Source organism: Silene latifolia, chromosome 11, assembly GCF_048544455.1.
Source record: "Silene latifolia isolate original U9 population chromosome 11, ASM4854445v1, whole genome shotgun sequence".
Taxonomy (NCBI): Eukaryota; Viridiplantae; Streptophyta; class Magnoliopsida; order Caryophyllales; family Caryophyllaceae; genus Silene; species Silene latifolia.
In genome coordinates this window covers 844,757-858,780 of record NC_133536.1, presented here as the reverse complement: position 1 = coordinate 858,780, position 14,024 = coordinate 844,757, and the positions used below count along the sequence as shown (strand labels likewise).

At 37.8% G+C, this 14,024-nt stretch overlaps 2 protein-coding genes across 6 annotated transcripts; both read right to left on the bottom strand.

Annotated features, from left to right (window-relative positions):
- Positions 1–1,794: 1,794 nt before the first annotated feature.
- Positions 1,795–6,121, bottom strand: LOC141610570 (putative disease resistance protein RGA3). 5 transcript variants are annotated; one of them, XR_012528346.1, is made up of 3 exons: positions 2,456–6,121; positions 1,994–2,128; positions 1,795–1,899 (listed from the first exon to the last, which is right to left on the bottom strand). XR_012528346.1 is itself a non-coding variant. In XM_074428710.1 (2 exons), the coding sequence occupies exons 1-2, from the start codon at positions 5,835–5,837 to the stop codon at positions 2,100–2,102; spliced, it is 3,411 nt and encodes a 1,136-aa protein (XP_074284811.1). In that variant the 5' UTR covers positions 5,838–6,121; the 3' UTR covers positions 1,795–2,099. The 5 variants fall into 5 exon arrangements, 3 of the variants coding, with proteins under 3 accessions (XP_074284811.1, XP_074284812.1, XP_074284814.1); XR_012528347.1 differs by having other exon boundaries at positions 1,994–2,189; positions 2,400–6,120; XM_074428710.1 differs by having other exon boundaries at positions 1,795–2,128.
- Positions 6,122–8,168: 2,047 nt separating this feature from the next.
- LOC141610567 (putative disease resistance protein RGA1) lies at positions 8,169–12,111 on the bottom strand. Its single transcript, XM_074428706.1, has one exon. The coding sequence runs from the start codon at positions 11,892–11,894 to the stop codon at positions 8,400–8,402; it is 3,495 nt and encodes a 1,164-aa protein (XP_074284807.1). The 5' UTR covers positions 11,895–12,111; the 3' UTR covers positions 8,169–8,399.
- Between the last annotated feature and the right edge of the window lie 1,913 nt (positions 12,112–14,024).

The window sequence follows — 14,024 nt, the reverse complement described above, 5'->3', positions numbered from 1 at the left end:
AAACACTATCGTTTCATCTTTCAATTAATAGTATGCGTATCTGTCATCTAATCAATAAAAGTCTCTCTTTTTGGGAGAATCGTTTTTCAGTTTTTTTCTGTCCTTTATTTCGGGGGGTTTTCAATAAATCCTGGATTTAGTTTCAATCAGAATACAGACAAGAGTAATTCGTTGATGGTTCACCGCAGATTACTTCAATGGATACAAGTTATTTGTCAACGATCTATGTAACTAGTAAGAAGTATTTTTCCTTTTACAATTTATCATACGAAGGATCCCCTCATCAAAAGAGCTGCATGAAGATAGTGATACGAGGCCAAGCCCAATTGTCGGATCTTGGTTTGAGATCCCTAGCTTACAAGAAATTAATTTTTCTTTGATATCTAATAGATTTGTTTTCGATACGTTCTATTAATGAAATTATTCTTCTATTTCAAAAAAAAAAAAATCAACATACATAAAACTATCCCTATTTACTACGTAATTTTTTTGATACTTTGCACTCAAATAAACTAGCTATCAAAAGATACGGAAATTTACAACACGATTTAGATTTGGAACAAAGAAGACGAGAAAGTATGAATTTTTTTTTTTTGAGATAATCATAATATTGTTTTCAAATCACTTATCTCGATGAGAACGAACATCATAACAACAAATATTTAATACTTATCGGGTTTAATGTGAATAACATGAATAAGCCTATGCCATTTTATGTTTTTTTCATACAATTTAGCCTTTGCCATTTTGTGTTATCCACACAAAAGTGAGTTATTGATGAATTTGTTTAACAAAAGTTTGTGCAAGCCTGCCCGACATACATTAGAACATTTAGAAGTCGTATATTTAAGAAAATAGTTTTACAAGTGACACATTTATCATATAATCAAATGACAAATATACAAATATACAAGTACGGAGTATAAAGATTGGTCTCACATAATACCGTTTCTTACATAACTCACGACAATATTAATCTACGTAAGTTAATAATAAAATTATATAATTCGCTATAATGGTATAATTGCTATATCACGCCCCCTATTTTACTTGTTACGCCCCCTACTTTTTCATTTATTCCTTTTTTGCCCTTGGACTTGAAAATTAATTAAACTAAAAATAAATATTGTTTTATAGTTATTGATTTTCGGAGACGGTTTTTTACATTAGTGTTGAATTATTGTTGTGTAGAGCCTATTAGGGTTGCGTTTTTGTCGTAAATATGCTGTGTTTTTTGGTAGTGACAATCGAAATAGTTTAGGGAAAAAAAAACAATAAACGACGGTGGGTGGGTAGTGTCATGTGACTTACATGACGGTGCCAAGGCCTTGTCATGTGACTTACATGACGCTACCATGGCCATGTCATGTGGTCTGCATGACAGTGCCTAGGCCATGTCGTGTATTTCACATGACGGAGCCTGGGCCGTGTCTTGTAACCCACATGACATAGAGGATGTTTTTTTTTTTTTTTTTTTTTTTTTTTTTTTTTTTTTATCGTGTATAATGTATTTGTTTTTTTAATCGGTTTTGTTATTTAAATACATTAAAATAATTTATGTCGAGTGTTTTAAGAGGGACCGTCAACATTACTAAATTAATTATTATAAAAATAGTCGCCAAAATACATTTGCGTAAAACGATATTTAATTTTTTCTAAAACTAATTTGAAAGTCCAAGGGCAAAATAGGAATAAATGAAAAAATAGGGGGCGTAACAAGTAAAACAGGGGGCGTGATATAGCAATTCTCTTTAGAAACGGGGAATTTGCATACATCAGATGTACTGCACAAAGTTTACCAAAACCTTGAAAATGAATTTGCATATCTGCGTAAGTCAGAATGATCAGATGTACTCAGCAAAACACCAAGTGGCCTTGGTATCTTGATTTGACTGTATCCTGCAAAACATCATACATGAAAAGGATGCCATTATGTAAAAGGAAGGTATGTATCGGAACTCGGCCCAGTCGTCGTCCTCGTCTGACAGTGTACCTGGCCTGCAGCAGCTGCAAGGAGGTGAGGTCCCGCACAAAACCTGGATTTAATTGGAGCTTCCAGCAGTCATGTATGGGAAATGGCCGGATAGAAGCCAAGCAACTTAACCATTCGGGAAGTGCTTCCAGATTCCTGCACAAGTAAAGCTCTAAGTGTTCGGAAATCATGATTCAATGCAGACGCAAAATGAAGTCTGCAAATCAAAGTTGAACAAGAATACGTCTACTATAGTACGAAGTAACTATTTGCAGAGAAAGGTTTGAAAAATTTATCTCCATCTCCTATATAGTTGTAAGCAAATAATAACGAAGAGAAATCTCAAGTTAAATATCATAAACAAACTCGTGATTTCACGGCTAATACAACAGTTGATCAGATTTCAAAAGAGAGGATAAAAAAAAACCTCTTTGAATGCAAAGGGAAAGCAGAAAGCCGGGAGGATATCTTAAGAGGTATCACCAGGGCGGATGTCAACGGAGGGTATATGTCGGAGCATGGCCCAGTCCTCCTCATCAGGATTTCGGAATCTTTCAGTTACCAACGGACATTCCCTCACCTCCAGCAGCTGCAAGGAGGTGAGGTCCCGCAATATACCTACATTTAATTGGAGATTCTTGCAGCATATTATCCGCAGTGATCGGAGAGAAGACAAGCAACTTATCCATTCGGAGAGGGATGTAAGAGTCCATAACCGCTCAATTGTTAAGTTTTCAAGGGAAGTCAAATGTCTGATTCCTTTGGGGATGGTTTGTATCATCAAATTAAATAATTCCAGGGACCGGAGTCTTCTCCCAATGGATCTCCATGGCATCCCATCATCATCATAGTCCACATCACCATCATCTTCTTTTGTTGAAACCGAGAATGTCAACTTAGGGAGATACATTAATCGGAGTGAATCCAATGCTGTTAGATGCTCCCACCCGAGTCCATCGAGAGACCTCAACTTATTACATCCCTCAACTGTAAGGCTCCGTAGGGAATGACAGCCCTTGAATGTCTCTGCAAGTTCTGAGATACTCTCTATCTCATGGTTTCCAAATATACGAATGCTAGTTAGACCTTCCGTGGTCAACAGTTTCAGGTAATCAAGGTTGTCTACTTGCACCTCCCTTAATCTGATTGAATCGTTCTCCTGACTCAAACTCGTGATCCATAATTCTTTGCTCACAGCATCCAATTTCAGCTTTTCTAGGCTTATACAAGCAGGAAATGACGTCAGTTTTTTACACACAGAAATGTCCAATTTCGAGAGCCGGGAAAAGCAAGGCTGTACATGATTGTTGAAATCTACATCTTCCCCTCTCCACCATCCTCTCAACTCACTCAGATGTGAAATTTTAAGTTTCTCAAGGGATGGAAAAAACACTTCTCTACTACTGCCATTATGGGTTGAATCCTCTATGTACTCCAATTTATCCAAAGAATCTAATGACAGTGACTTGAGATGAGTTAGTTTGCTCAAAGATGGCAAATGCAATAAGTTGGGATATTGGAAAAGCTCAAAATGGACCAGATTCGGAAGAAAGGTGGCCCAATTACCTACTTTTCCCGCTCCCCACCAACTAGATGGAAGTGTAGCTCCTTCGTATACTGACAAATTGAGTTGCTTTAAGGAAGGAGGTGGCTCAAGTTTTTCTAGCAAAGTTTCATGGTTTCCATCACCTGGCAGCCATATCTCTAGTACCTCGAGATGGTCCATGCTTCTCAAATATCCTCCCCTACATTCCACGGTACCCATGAAATCATGGGTAATTAAAATATTAAAGCTTCCTCTCAGGTTTTTAAATGCTAGTAGTTTTTCAAGCTCCCCAATGGAACTTTCTTCATTCACAACAAACCTGGTAAGAACACATAGGCAACTCAGTTTGTCTAGATCTGAAGGCATGTGCCCCAACTCAAAACAGTAATATGTATCCAAGTGCCTCAGATTTGCCAACTTGGCCAAACCCTTTGGCAGCTCTCTCAAACGTGAGCAACACCTTAGATTTAAGGTTTGAAGATTATAAAGTTTTGTAACTGAATCAGGAAGCACCAGTAGACGCTTATTGTAAGATAGATCAAGATACCTTAAATGCAATAGTTTACCAATTGAGTTTGGTAAGGACCGGATGTCTAGGTCATGCAGATCTAGTGTCCTAAGAAACTTCCAATTTTCTACGAGTTTAGCTACCTGAAAGTTAATTTCAAACCCATCTCGAACATAAGAGCGCATCTTACACTTCGAGAAAACACTTCCTTTACATTTACTTCCTATGTGAAATAAGTGATGAGCTTCATCTCCAAAGTTGGTTTGGATAGAACTTACTGACACAACACCTTTTCCAGCTACCTTTTGAGCAACATCGTGAATCAAGTCATGGATTTTGAATGATTTAACCCCTCCAATTTCATTCTTCTCTACATCTTGAAAAAAACATCTTCGTAGCAAGATTGAAATATACTCCTCCCCAGCATCTTCCAGGCTCTGACCCACATCCAAGGGAACTATGTATCCTTGTGCCATCCAAAGCCTAATAAAATTTTCCTTGTTAATTCTGAAATCTTTGGGGAACAATGCGCAATAGGTAAAGCAAGTCTTTAGTGGCGATTCAAGGTTATCATAGCTAAGTTTCAGTATGGACATAACCTTATTATCTCCATCTTTAAGCTTGGCTAATCCGCATTCTTGAAATAATCTCCATTTACTTTCATTCTGACCATATAAAAGTGTTCCCACAACTCTAATAGCGAGAGGAACATTACAGCATTGTTCAACAATCTTCTTGCCAAGTGTAATTAATTCAGCATAATTCACATCTTGGCTATCTTTTTCCCCAAATGCGGTCATCTCAAATAAACGCCATGAATTTTCAGGAGACAATCCTTTTAGCTCATATATATGTTCCTCATCAACAACCGTACCAGTCCTCTCAGAACGGGTGGTTACCAAAACCTTACATCCTGCTCCACCCCTCATTAGGAATTTTCTTAAACCAAGCCACTTCTCACGATCTTCATTCCATACATCATCTAAAACTATCAAGTACCTCTTCCCTCCAAGAAGGCCTAGAAGTTTCCTCTGTACCAAATCCATTGTAAAACCATCATGCTTCTCATGAGACACCGATTCAAGAATCTTAGTAAGAATTGTTTTCACGTCAAATTCCTCCCCATTGTCATCAGACACACATGTCCATAACCTCAGGGGAAACTCGGTCTTAACTCTGTCATCATTAAACACAAGTTGGGCAAGCGTAGTTTTCCCCAACCCCCCGACCCCCACTATAGAGAAGAAAGAAACTCTATCTCGGGAGCCAGAATCTAAAAGCATATGGACAACCTTATTTAGATCACCTTCTCTCCCGACAACCTCATCCGAATACACATAAGAACAAGTCTCCTCCCTTCTGTGCCTAATAGACTGGGAGTCAACTGCAAACCCAAATGTGTTATGATTACTAGCAATACCATCCAGTTGCTTCCTAACTTTCTTTACCCCTCGAGTAATAGAATACGCGACACTTAAAATATTTTTCTTAGATGAAAAGAAGTCCCGTACCTTTTCAAATAGTTTACGGTCCTTGCTGTGTTGTTTAAGCTCAGCTAGAGTACGAAACTCATCGAACAAATCATCAGCGTCATAAACAGCATCCTTGAGCTTTTGAATATAGTCTTCTGCTTCGAGGGAGAGTTGATCCTTAGACTCGGCGTCAAGGAGGACTAGCCTGATGGTGGTGATGGTGTTTTTGAGGTTGTCAAGCTCAGATTCATAGCCCCATATTGAGCAAACCTCTTTGATGGCCTTAGACCCTACCACTTCAATCAGCTTTGCTACAAGAGTGTTCCCGATTTCGGCCATCGTTTTTCAAAGTAATGGAAGTTGTGCTTCGAGCGCTAATCATGGAAGATGATTACTTGACTAGCATATATATGAGAGTACAAAGCTAAAATATGTGGCCATAATTGTTTAGCAATCCAAAGTACAGTTGACTAGCATATATATCAGTCAATCTTTATTCATTTCCACAAATTGGAATTAGAGGCATGAAAAATTTACATTTACGTTGTTAACAATTAGAGGCATCAAAATGAAAAAAAGGGTTTAACCCATTGATACAGGCTCAGTTATCGACTTTCCCTAAACTCTAAATGAAGTACACACCCCACTCCGAATCTCTTCAAAGAAAAGTCTTAGCCTCGTAGAAAACTCAAAATAAAAACAACGGGTTTTTCTCATTGGTACCGCTCAACTCTCGACTTTTCTACACTGTACGTCTATTTTTTTCTTCAATTCACACTCGTATCTCTCAACTCTATTCATGAGTCTCAATCGTGACTACCGCAACCAATTTTCTGTCACTTTTAACATGAATTAACTCCGACATTATGATCTAAGTTCATTGTGATCTAAGTTTAACTCCTTAACCAAAGTAGTGTAAACAACGGCCTCTGATTAAAACGGCTCAAATACCACCCTACTTGAACAGATGAGACAAGCTTTTTATTAGTTCCGTAACATTCTGCTTTTGTCTCATCTATCATATTCGACCCATTTTAAATTGTCGAAAACTATAGGAATCTTCCTAATAGAACTAGTATACCAAGCACATTCATCGAGTATTTTAATTTCTTAGTTCAAGTAATCAAGGAGCCATTGACTTCCTAATCCTTGACTTGAAAAGGTATCAAACAATTAGACAACGAATTAATCTTGTCTAATACCATCTTAAGCTTGAGTTCGGATCCTCTATCCCATTTCCGTGTCCCATCTTTAGTACCACAACTGCACAACCTCTTCATTCGACACTTAATCATTAATCATTAGCAAATATTTTGCAAATGTTATAAGCATTGCGAGACATATAATGGGACACGAAAATGAGACAGAGAATCCGCTCTTACAACATAAATCACATAGAATGAAAGAAGTCGTCTTAAACTTAAGACGGATTTAGATGAGATTTAGTGTTAGGCACCAACTAACATGCAGTAACTAATTATTGTCAAAATTAAATTAAAATTGCATAATCACACATTTTAATGCGTTTACGAACATTAAAATATTGCTGAAAATAAAATAACAAAGAATTTAAGTACAAATTTTAACAGAAGAACTGAACAACAGTAAAAAAAAAAATAGGTAAGAAAAACCTGTAATTGAAACGGAATGCTCTGTGATTAATTCCGCAGGAAATTCGTGAAATCAAAAGTGCAAAAATGTCTTGTTTATGGATAGGAATCAGAATCTCTTCCATTGTTCCCCCTTGTTTTTCAGATACTACATTTCTGAAGCCCAAGATTAATTGCCACACAAAAGTCCTCAACTTTCATGACCAAGTAATATTAACATCGGAGCCCGAGAATAACTCGGAAAAGCCCATTGTGTCTTAAACTACAAACCCATTATTGCAATGGGAAATGGGGAACGTTTGTTTAAGACACAATGCCTATGAATCACTCCCATCATAAACTCCACCGGCTTTGAGATTGAGAGTCGTATCTCCCGCTGACATTGCTGATAGGCATAGGCAGGCCTCGTCCGCCCATCATATTGATGTTGTTGTTAAGGGGCTCTTTAATGTAGACGTGTGGCACCTTACGGGGTTTTATGGGTGGTCTCATAATGAGGAGAAGTGGAAGTCTTGGCAGCTAATGAGGGATTTAAAAGATATGTCGCCTTTGCCGTGGGTAGTAATTGGTGATTTCAACCAAATTTTATTAGGCATAGCGGAAAATGATGGGGAAAACAGAAAAATAAGCGGGTGTGTGTTTTCGCTTTACAGCATTAGTCGTCATAATTTCAGCATCAAACTTGGTTCTTAGGTATAGAATACATTCTGACATGCCTAATACAGCCTACTAAAATGAGCATGTTTCGCCTAAGACGGTGTTAAGCTAAATTTGTGTGAGGTCAGTCATATAGACTTACGGTCACCCGAACCCAACCTTATGCAACCCCACCCCCTCGTTTTCCACTCAATCACCAACATGGCAACAGCGTATGTGATATCCCACCCCGGCCACACCATCAGACTTGACTGTCCACCTCGACGCTAACATACCCTTTATTACCTAGGCTATTATTGAGAAGAATGGTTGATATTAAAGGAACTGATGATATCATTCACACTGCAAAAGCTTCACGTTCTATATACTAACTTAAGACATAGATTAATCAAGTTGCAAAACCAAGTAAATCCCCACATCACATAACATTTATTAAGAAAAAAACAGTGTGTCCAATGAAACAATTACAGGAAGCATGTTAAGTCAAATACCATAAACAAACTCGTGATTTTCACGAATAATAAAACTTGTTGACTAGATTACAAAAGAGAGGGGAAAAAAAAAAAAACTCTTGGAACTGCAATGGGAAAGCAGAATGCAGAGAGGATATCTTGATTAGGTATCTTGCAAAGCATCATAGATTAAAATCACCTGGCCGGATGTCAACAGAGGGTATATGTCGGAGCTTGGCCCAGTCCTCCTCATCTGGATTTCGGAATCTTTCAGTTACCAACGGACATTCCCTCACCTCCAGCAGCTGCAAGGAGGTAAGGTCCCGCAATATGCCTACATTTAGTTGGAGTTTCAAACAGCTTGTAATGCGCAGGGATCGGAGAGAAGACAAGCAACTTATCCATTCAGGGAGGGATCTAAGATGCCATAACCGGTCAATTGTTAGGTTTTCAAGGGAAGTTAAATGTCTGATACCTTTAGGTATGGTCTTCATGTAAAAACATGATAATTCCAAGGATCGGAGACTCCTCCCAATGGATCTCCATGGCATCCCATCATTATCATCATCATCATCATCATCATCATCATTGTCACCATTATCATCATCATTGGCATCATCATCATCGGCATCGGCATCGTCATCATCGTCATCATCATCATCATCATCATCTTCATCTTCTTCTTCTTTTGTTGAAATCGAGAATGTCAACTTGGGGAGAAACATTAACAGTAGTGAATCCAAAGCTGTTAGATGCTCCCACCCTACTCCGTTGAGAGATCTCAAGTTACTACAATTCCTAATTGCCAGGCTCCGTAGGGAACGACAGCCCTTGAATGTCTCCGCAAGTTGTGACAAACTCTCTATGTCATCATTTCCAGTTATAAGAATGCTAGTTAGACCTTCCGTGGTCAACATTATTAGGTAATCAAGGTTGTCTACTTGCACCTCCCTTAATTTAATCGAATCTTTCTCCTGACCAAAACTCGTGATCCATAATTCTTTGTTCACAACATTCAATTTCAGCGTTTCTAGACTTATACAAGCAGGAAATGATGTCAGTTTTTCACACGCAACAATTTCCAACTTGGAGAGCCGGGAAAAGCAAGGCCGTACATGATTGTTGCAGTCTATATCTTCCCCTCTCCACCATCCTCGCAACTCACTGGCAAATGTTATTTTAAGTTCCTCAAGGGATGGAAAAAACACTTCTGTATTACTACCATAATGGCTTGAATCCTCTATGTACTCCAATTTAAACAAAAGATCAAGTGACAGTGACTTGAGATGGAGTAGTTTGCTCAATGAAGGCAAATGCAGCACATTGGGAAAACTGAAAAGCACAATATGGACAAGATTTGGAAGAAAGGTGGCCCAATTATTTACTTTTCCAGCTCCCCACCACCTTGATGGAAGTTTAGCTCCATTGTAAACAGACAAATCTAGTTGCTTTAAAGAAGGAGGTGGCTCGAGATTTTCTAGCAAAGCTTCATGGTTTCCATCACCTTCCATCCATATTTCTAGTGCCTCCAGATGGTTCATGCTTCTCAGATATCCTCCCCTACATTCCACAGTACCCGTGATTGTGTGGTTGAATAAAATTGTTAAGCTGCCTCTTAGGTTCTTCAATGCTAGTAGATTTTCTAGCTCCCCAATGGAACTTGCTTCGCCCACCACAAAGTTGGTAAGAACACATAGGAACCTTAGTTTGTCTAGACCTGAAGGCATATGACTCAACTTAGAGCACCAAGATATATCCAAGTGCCTCAGATTTGCCAATCTGGCCAAACGTTTGGGCAACTCTTTCAAACCTTGGCACCTCTTTAGATTTAAGGTTTGCAGATTATACAGCTTTGTAACTGAATCAGGTAGCGCCGTTAGACGCTCATTCTGAGATAGATCAAGAAACCTTAAATGCAATAATTTACCAATCGAATTTGGTAAAGTCTGGATGTCAAGGTCATGCAGATCTAATGTCCTAAGAAACTTCCAATTTTCAACCAGTTGAGCCACCTGAAAGTTGATTTCAAACCCATCTCGAACATAAGAGCGGATCTTACACTTCGAGAAAATACTTCCTTTACATTTACTTCCTATGTGAAATAAGTGATGAGCTTCATCTCCTAAATCGGCTTCAATAGACCTTACTCCCACAACACCTTTTCCTGCTACCTTTTGAGCAACATCGTGAATCAAGTCATGGATTTTAAATGATTTAACCCCACCAAGATTATTCCTTTCTACATCTTGAAAAAAACATCTTCGTAGCAAGACTGAAATGTACTCCTCCCCAGCATCTTCCAGGCTCTGACCCACATTAAATGGAACTATGTATCCTTGTGCCATCCAAAGCCTAATCAACTTCTCCTTGTTTATTTTAAAATCCTTGGGGAACAATGCACAATAGGTAAAGCAAGTCTTTAATGGTGATTCAAGATTATCATAACTAAATTTCAGTATGGACATGATCTTATTATCTCCACCATTAAGCTTGGCTAATCCGCGTTCTCGAAACAATCTCCACTTACTTTCATTTTGACCATATAAAAGAGTTCCGACAACTTTAATAGCAAGAGGAACATTACAGCATTGTTCAACAATCTCCTTGCCAAGCTTAATCAATTCAGAAGAAATGACATCTTGTCTGTCTTTTTCTCCGAATGCTGTCATCTGGAATAAACGCCATGAATTTTCAGGAGATAGTCCTCCGAGCTCATAATTATAAATCTCATCAACAACCATTGCCGTGCTTTTAGAACGGGTGGTTACCAAAACCCTACTTCCTGCTCCACCACCCATTAAAAATTTTCTTAAACCAAGCCATTTCTCACGATTTTCATTCCATACATCATCTAGAACTATTAAATACTTCTTTCCTCCAAGAAAACCTAGAAGTTTCCTCTGTACCAAATCCATTGTAAGACCATCATGCTTGTCACTAGACGCGGATTCTAGAATCCTAGCTAGAATGGTTTTCACGTCAAAATCGTCCGCGTTTTCATCAGACACGCATGTCCATAACCTCAAGGGAAACTCGGTCCTAACTCTCTCATCATTAAACACAAGTTGGGCAAGTGTAGTTTTCCCCAACCCTCCAACTCCCACTATAGAGAGGAAAGAAACACTATCTTGTGAATCAGAGTCTAAAAGCATATGGACAACCCTATTGAGATCACATTCTCTCCCGACAACCTCATCCAAATACACATAAGAACAAGTCTCCTCCCTTCTCTCCCTAATAGGTTGGGAGTCAACGCTAAATCCAAATGTGTTATGATTACTAGCAATCGCACCCAATTGCTTCCTAATTTTTTTTACTCCTCGAGACATAGAGTATGCGACACTAAGGGTATTTTTCTTAGAAAAGAAGTCGCGTACCTTTTCAGATAGTTTATTGTCATTGTTGTGCTGCTTAAGCTCAACTAGAGTTTGAAACTCGTCAAACAAATCATCAGCATCATAAACAGCATCATTGAGCTTTTGAATATAGTCTTGTGCTTTGTGGGAAAGTTGATCCTTAGACTCGGCATCAAGGAGGACTTTCCTGATGGTGGTGATGGTGTCTTTGAGGTCGTCAAGCTCAGATTCATAACCCCATATTGAGCAAATCTCTCTGATGGCCTCAGACCCCACCACTTCAATCAGCTTTCCTGCAAGACTGATCCCGATTTCAGCCATTGTTATTCAAAGTAATGAATGTTGTGGATGTGTGTACAGGGATGATTTGAGTAATAATATATTTCAGAGTAGTGAATTGATATCTCGATCTTAACCCAAATGAGTTCTTAAATAATGGCAGAGATAAGATTATGACGAATTAAAAATGCATGGGACTATCCAAGCTGGTGAGATCCGACAAACGAGTACAGTATAGGCTTTATAAAATACAAATACAGCTCTTTAAAACTGACAGTTTTCAGGGCATCTTCCTAAGCATCTAGATATTCATTTATTATTTGAATTATTGAATCATTGATTGAATTCAGACCCTCAGCAGCAGATATTTAATTGATATTTAGTTGGTTGCTGTTGACTTATTGAGGATCTGTGAAAAGCATGTAGCATTTATCAGGAGCTCATGTTGCAGTTTTTTTCAACTCTCTTGCATTTATGCATCCTCCGTCTTAATCATTTGTTTAACACTAGTACACTACCTATAGTCTATAGATTGGTATTTGATACTCCCTCCATCCCAATCATTTGTTTACCTTTGATTAAAATACCCCTACTGGTCAATTATACTTAGTTACAAGTAATCAGGGACCCATTGACTTCCTAATCTTTGTGGACTTTAAAAGGCACTCCCACTATTCCCGTCAATTCTTCACGTTTCAGTCATTTCTTTACGTTTCCGTTTATTAAGTACTGTGCAAATTGCCTTTTCACTTCCTGTGAAAGTTGCTTCTTCTGCTTTTCTATTTCTTAAAGCATGTAAACAAACGTAAACAATTGACCGGAACAGAAGGAGCATCAAATTAAACAATTAGGGAGCAATTAATACGAAATAACAATTTAATTAGTACCTGAATATCTCTACAGAAACTAATAAAAATTAAAATGTTGATGAAATCAAAATTCAAAATTCCTTAACAAAATAATTGCACAAGAGGAAAGGATGAGCACATTCATTAAGTAATCAGGGAACCATTGACTTCCTGATCCTTTGACTTGAAATGGTATTAAACAATCAGACAGCGAGTGTCTAAGACCGTCTTAAGCTTACAACATAGCTAGCATGAATCCTATGTTGCTCGGACACTCGGACATTTCATTACACCAAAAGCATGAATCTTTTTCATAAAATAGACGAATTTGACACTTGGCTACGCACCCGTGTGTTGGATAATTGTAACCGAGTCCGAGCAACATAAAATGAATCACAGAGAATGAAAATAAATCGTCTTAAACTGAGCTATATAAATTAAAAATTGCATAATCAACCATGTTAATTCGTTTATCAGAATTAAAATATTGATGAAATTACGATTCTACTAAAAAAAATTAAAATTTTAACAGAAGAATTGAACAACAGGAAAGAATGAGTTAGAAAAAAACTGTTAAAAGTCTGTAGGCCGGATTCCCCAATTTCTTACAGTAGTGGCATCTTGTTTTTACTGCAGTTTATGAAGCTGTGTGAGGGGAGTAACAAAAAGTTGCTTATGGTTGGTTGGTCAGTCTTATACTCTTATATGGCAAACATGTCATTCGATTCGGGTTTGGATTGGGTTAAATTGAATTTGGGTTGGGTTCATTTCGGCCAACTGGGTTGTAGTATTTCGGTAAGATACAAATTAATTCAGGTTTTATATCAGTTCAACTAAGTTTTTTTTTTAAGGGTTTTTTGTCAGAAACTACCTTTTATTTAGGGTCATTTGTGAACAACTACCTTTCATTTTATTTTTGGCTTTCAACTACCCTTCATTTCTTCATTTTGCGAAAGACTACCAAAAATCTACTTCCGGCGAAAAAAAGTCAACTTTCCGGCATTGACTTACCATTTCATGTTGAATCTAACTCTTTACTTCATAACCCTAATAATCGATGATAAAGATTGATTAAACCCGACATTAATCACCTCAATTTGTCTATCTCTTACCCGAATCAAAGTCCTAATCACCGAAACAAAATCATCATTGATATTAATCTTAACATGCTAAATAATTCTTCAACAATAATGATCTATTATGGACTTGTTGGCAAAATTAACTCCTACTGTTAATTATTCGAAAATAATCATGGATTCACTCGTAGGCTCACTTGTGTGCGACTATCTCATTAGTTTTCGTATACCCACCATCTTACCATGAA

Excerpts from the sequence above, each read along its gene's own strand:
- LOC141610570 (XM_074428710.1), bottom strand. The coding sequence starts at position 5,837 with ATGGCCGAAATCGGGAACACTCTTGTAGCAAAGCTGATTGAAGTGGTA. Across the intron at positions 2,129-2,455 it reads CTCCGTTGACATCCGCCCTG|GAATCTGGAAGCACTTCCCG; the intron begins GTGATACCTCTT and ends TTACTTGTGCAG.
- LOC141610567 (XM_074428706.1), bottom strand. The coding sequence starts at position 11,894 with ATGGCTGAAATCGGGATCAGTCTTGCAGGAAAGCTGATTGAAGTGGTG.